Source organism: Larimichthys crocea, chromosome XIV (assembly GCF_000972845.2).
Source record: "Larimichthys crocea isolate SSNF chromosome XIV, L_crocea_2.0, whole genome shotgun sequence".
NCBI lineage: Eukaryota > Metazoa > Chordata > Actinopteri > Sciaenidae > Larimichthys > Larimichthys crocea.
This window is the reverse complement of record NC_040024.1, coordinates 5,269,501-5,275,500: the sequence shown is the minus strand read 5'-3', so window position 1 is coordinate 5,275,500 and position 6,000 is coordinate 5,269,501. Positions and strand designations below refer to the sequence as shown.

General features: G+C 47.2%; 1 protein-coding gene across 4 annotated transcripts in view; it reads left to right on the top strand.

Moving 5' to 3' along the window:
* The first annotated feature begins 624 nt into the window (after positions 1 to 624).
* pcdh7b (protocadherin 7b) overlaps positions 625 to 6,000 on the top strand; it is a 102,894-nt gene continuing 97,518 nt past the window's right edge. For all 4 annotated transcript variants that reach the window (XM_010735282.3, XM_019276806.2, XM_019276810.2 and 1 more), the window contains exon 1: positions 625 to 4,509. In XM_010735282.3, coding sequence (XP_010733584.1) covers positions 1,435 to 4,509 — 3,075 coding nt within the window. In that variant the 5' untranslated portion in view covers positions 625 to 1,434. The remainder of the gene's footprint in view (positions 4,510 to 6,000) is intronic.

Genomic DNA, 6,000 nt, shown 5'->3' with positions numbered 1-6,000 from the left:
ACAAAATGTAATAAATTTGCAATAAAATACATTCAGATGATTCTTTTTTATTATTCTTATTATTTGAATCTAGCCACATCGCCACGGGAACAGCAGAAATGTGAAGCATCAGGAACTGTGCTCACAAAAGTGGCGAGACACGTCTGCGTAAAAAAAATACCGATGAAAACGACAACATTAAGGCATCTCCACCTCCTCCTCTGTTCCCTTTTTTCTCCTCTTTCTTCTTCTTCCTTTTCTTCTTCCCCAGTCAAATATTGTCTGCTTGCGTCTGGACCCGGCGATCAAGACCAAGTCCGACCCTGTTTACGTGCGCTGCTGGGGGGTAGGAGGGGGGAGAAGAAACCGTAGGGGGGTGGAGAGAAAGAGAGAGAGAGAGAGCGAAAGAGAGAGAGAGGAGAGGGAGAGACTGCAATATCATTTGTGAATCCCTCTCACAGTGCTGCAGATAGGGGCTGCCAACACATGCGGCGCGTCTGCAGGTGAGGGAACAGGCTGAATATGCTGGACAAACTGAGGAATTCAAGCAACGTTTCCAAAATAAAACAAACTGCGTCGGATATACCGCTTTTGAAAATGTTCTTTCCGTTTGATCTTTTGCTTTTTTCTTTCTTAACACAGCCTTGATTTTTGATTTTTTTGTGTGCATTGTGGAGTTGCCTCGCAAAGAGGAGAGAGAGAGAGAGAGAGAACTATACACAGTCTGCTTTGCTGCAAGTGACTCGGTGGAGGAAAGAGAGCAGAGTAGGCAAACCGGACAGATCATTTTTTTGCTTCATATATCCACATCCTCCTCCTCCTCCAGACCCGGAGCGTTGACAGGGCTCCGCGCCAGTCCGCACTCGCCGTGGGATGAGTTTGGAAACTGCGCGGGCATTTAAATAATCTCACTGGACATATAATCGGACATAGGAATATTGCAGCCTCACCCCAAGAAAGGGAGATTCTAAACCACAAACTGTGAGTAAAAAAACGGCGGGATATGGACTGAATTGACTTTGATGCTCGGACAGTAAGATTTTTTTGGCTTTTACGCGCATGAAATTCAAATATTTGTGGCACCGCCCGGAGCGCACGGAGCCTCTCTGGTGTGTGTGTGATTTTTTTTTAAATATATATATCATTGCGGTGTTTTTTCCTGCTAAAACAAGGAAAGAGCAACTAACACCTTAGTGCCAGAGGAGGAAAAGCGCAGGGGGGGAGAAAAAGAGACGAAAGCCCCGTGCACTTGCTGCTTTTTCACTGCAGCAGGAGCGGTGTAAGGAAGTCGTCCGGAGGATGAAGTCTCACGCATCCCACAGCAGAGGGCTTTGCTCTTAATGAAAATATATCTTTTCCATATTCGGACTCTTTCCTAGTGATTAAATTCTTTTTTTTTTTCTTTTTTGGGACATTTTTCAAGTCTAAGTGGACATTTTTTTCAGAGGGAGAACAATGAGGACTACTGGTGCAGTGGACTATTTGTACTATTGCATGCTCATCCTGCAGTTTGTGCATCAGCCCGCTGCCAAGCAAGTGCTCCGGTACCGTTTGGCTGAGGAGGGACCCGCCGATGTCAGAGTAGGGAACGTAGCCGCCGACCTGGGCATCGTTGCCGGGTCCGGTGAGGTGACATTCACGCTTGAATCAGGCTCTGATTTTTTCAAAATAGACAACATAACAGGTGAGCTCACCACCAATGAGAGGCGCATAGACCGGGAAAAATTACAGCAGTGCCAAATGATATTTGATGAAAATGAGTGTTTTATAGATTTTGAAGTGTCAGTGATAGGACCAGCCCAGAGCTGGGTAGATCTCTTTGAGGGGAAAGTCATCATACTAGATATAAATGATAACACCCCATCATTCCCTTCCCCTGTCCTGACACTGTCTGTGGAGGAAAACAGACCCATTGGAACCCTTTATCTGCTGCCCACAGCCACAGACAGAGATTTTGGCAGAAATGGAATAGAGAGATACGAGCTGATCCAGGACAATGGGGAGAACTCAAGGCGCTCTGGCTCTTCTGGGGATTCATACTCAGGGAAGAGGAGATTTGATGAAGGCGCGAGCAGGAGCAGCGTCTTTGAACTGCAAGTTGCTGACACTACTGATGGAGAGAAGCAGCCCCAACTCATCATTAAAGGGGCCCTTGATAGGGAACAGAGAGACTCCTATGAGCTCACACTGCGCGTTAGGGATGGAGGAGATCCCCCGCGCTCCTCCCAGGCCATTCTTAGGGTGATGATTACCGACGTGAATGACAACAGTCCACGGTTTGAGAAGAGCGTTTATGAAGCCGACTTACCAGAAAACAGCTCCCCTGGCGCCCCCATACTGCAGCTCAAAGCGACTGATGCAGACGTGGGGGTTAACGGTCAAATAGAGTATGTGTTTGGGGCAGCCACAGAGTCTGTAAGGAGGCTATTGAGGTTGGATGAGAGCACAGGGTGGCTGAGTGTGTTGCACCGCATCGACCGTGAAGAAGTGAGCCAGCTGAGGTTCACAGTAATGGCCCGTGACCGAGGCCAGCCACCGAAAATGGACAAGGCCACCGTGGTGCTGAACATCAAGGATGAGAACGACAACGTTCCTGCTATTGAGATACGGAAAATAGGACGCATTTTCTTAAAAGATGGGATAGCCAACGTGGCTGAGGACGTTGTGGTGGACACACCCATTGCCTTGGTTCAGGTGTCAGACCGAGACCAGGGGGAAAATGGCATCGTGACCTGCACAGTGGTAGGAGATGTGCCTTTTCAGCTCAAACCAGCCAGTGAGATGGAGGGTGAGCAGAATAAAAAGAAATATTTCCTCCACACATCTGCACCGCTGGACTACGAGGCCACACAGGAATACAATGTGGTCATAGTGGCTGTGGACTCTGGAAGCCCAAGTCTGGCAAGTAATAACTCTCTTATCGTCAAAGTTGGCGACACTAACGACAACCCTCCAGTCTTCAGCAAGAACGTCGTAGAGGTGTCGTTTCCGGAAAACAATGCCCCTGGCGAGAGGGTGACAACAGTGGCAGCCATCGACGCAGATAGTGGGAAGAATGCTGAAATAGCCTATTCCCTAGACTCGTCAGTAAATGGGATTTTCTCTATCGATGCAGACAGTGGAGACATCAGAGTAAACACCATTCTGGATAGAGAGCAAACGGAGCGCTACGAATTCAAAGTGATAGCCAAAGATAAGGGCATAAACACCCTTCAGGGCTCTGCAACAGTGGTTGTCCTTGTGGCCGATAAGAATGACAACGAACCAAAGTTCATGCAGGATGTATTCACCTTTTATGTCAAAGAGAACCTTGAGCCAAACAGCCCAGTTGGCATGGTTACAGTCATTGACGCAGATAAAGGCCAAAATGCAGAAATGAGTCTTTTCATTGAAGAAGAGGAGGACATTTTTTCAATTGAGAACGACACTGGGACTATTTTCTCCACCTTGTCTTTTGACCGAGAACAGAAAACTACTTACACGTTTCGTGTCAAAGCTGTGGACGGGGGTGATCCTCCCAGATCCGCCACCGCCACGGTTTCTCTCTTCGTCATGGATGAAAATGACAACCCACCAACTGTCACTTTCCCAATAAACAGCTCCTACACCCTTCTTCCTCCCTCCAGTAACATCAGAACAGTCGTCAGAACCGTCATAGCCACTGACACTGACACCGGCATCAACGCGGACCTGAACTACAGCATCATTGGGGGAAACCCCTTCAAGCTGTTTGAAATTGATGGAGGCACTGGTGTCATTTCTCTAGTGGGGAAGTTGGAGCAGAAGCACTATGGCCTTCACCGATTAGTGGTCCAGGTGAATGACAGCGGCCAGCCTTCACAAAGCACCACCACACTAGTTCATGTGTACGTTAATGAGACCCTTTCCAATTCCACAGTTGTGGAGGCCCAGGTGGCTAAAAGCCTGAGCACGTCTCTCAACACCAACATTGCCGGTGACCCCAACTATGATCTAAGCAAACAGCGGTTAAGCATTGTGATTGGGGTAGTTTCAGGCATCATGACGGTCATCCTCATTATTCTAGTTGTTGTCATGGCCCGTTACTGCCGTCCCAAGAATAAGAATGGCTATGAGGCCGGCAAGAAGGATCACGAAGACTTCTTCACACCACAGCAGCACGACAAGTCCAAGAAGCCCAAGAAGGATAAGAAGAAACAGAAGTCAAAACAGCCACTCTACAGCAGCATCGTCACTGTAGAGGCCTCCAAACCCAATGGGCAGCGCTACGATGGCGTCAACGAGAAGCTGTCGGACAGTCCTGGCATGGGTCGCTACCGTTCAGTCAACGGAGGGCCGGGGAGCCCAGATCTGGCCCGACACTACAAGTCCAGTTCACCACTCCCTACTGTCCAGCTTCATCCACAGTCGCCAACGGCTGGTAAAAAGCACCAGGCAGTTCAGGACCTGCCCCCTGCCAATACCTTTGTTGGCACCGGAGATAACATTTCGCTTGGATCTGACCACTGCTCTGATTACAGCAGTCAAACTATCAACAAGTACAACAAACAGGTAAGAAGACATGTCTCCATGTTGTTGTTTTTTCCCTCCACCACTCTTAAATGTCTTCTGTTTCTTCCTCTTAGTGTTCTCTCCACCATAATGCTTTCTGACAGGGCAAGTCTCAGTAGTCTTGTTGCCTTTATGGTGCTAAGCGGTATTGATCTGTTTTGGTTTGGAGTGCCATTCACATGTAATATTGAAAAGGAAAGAGAAAGGTTTAGATTAACTTACGAAGGGTTATTGTTACCACTCGGCCGAACGCGGCCAACTTTTTCACTTTTATCCTGGCATGTGTTGAGGCTGCCTTTTCCCATCGGTTGTCACAACCACTAACCTTGGCAAGGATGTGTCAGAGTGCTGTAGACAGCTCACATAAGGGTTTGGTTTGCAGTTATTTTATCCCAGAGGGGAACAAGCCAGGAGCCGGCTACATTCCCTTTAGCCATGTCAAGCCCTGCCCTGCCCTCTGTCTATGACAAGGCGGCCTTGTCTTCTTGTGAAAGGGAGGGGAAAAAAAACAAAAGGGGATAAGAGAGAAAGGTAGATGTAGAGTGACTGCAGCACAAACATGGCTTTGTTAGGGTTGTGAGTCAGTTTTTACCGTCTGGGCTTAAATAGGAACATCTGGCCAGGAGGTCATATTCACATTCTTCTGCATCAATTCATTGACCTGAGCAGTGAAATTGGACATTTTTATATCACCTCCCGTATTGTGCCTCCGTTTCTTTTACTCCCTTATCGTTTTTTTCCCGCCTCGTATATAAATGTCTGCCATTTTCTACCTGCTTTTCTTCTCATCCACCCTCCAGCCAGTCTTACCCCCCCTCAACCATCTCTCTCCTTTCTCAGTAATTCTTTCATTTGCAATGCTGGAAAACAGTGTAGGTGGCACGATGTGATGTTTGAAATTTTAAGGAAAAATGTGTGCTTTCATCAGCTCGGCCTTTATACGTTTGGGTTGTTTTGTTTTTACACCGATGTGTGCAAGAAACAGAAAGTTAATGCATAATGAAGTCGGCTGATTTGCCTTTTTTTTTTTAAGAGGAAGAAAGGACGCTACTGTTTCATGTGTTTTCTATGGCAGGCTAATGAATTATTGATCTTTCTTTTACTTGGTGTCAGCACTACTGCTTTAGAATACCGGAGTGCTGTTCTGTCTGGGATTGTTCCCCTTTTTATGTTTTTATTTTCCTCTAGATATCTTTCTTTCGTTTGTTTTTTTTTAATATTCCATGCTCAGTCGCCTTCCCCTCTTCAAACTCTCCTTACTTTCCTTGCACCCACCTGTGCTCGGCCTCTATGTATTCCTTTTTTTCTTCCCCACAGCCCCTCCCTCACGACGCTCTCTCCGCCTTGCCTTTATTTTCTTGCGGCGGTTTCTTTTTAAATCTCCACTCTCGTCTATCTATATCCACCTCCCCTCACCATCTCTCCATACTTCTCTCCTCTCTTAAATCATTACTTCTACCCCCTCTTCTCTTCCCTTACTCTCTGTCTCTA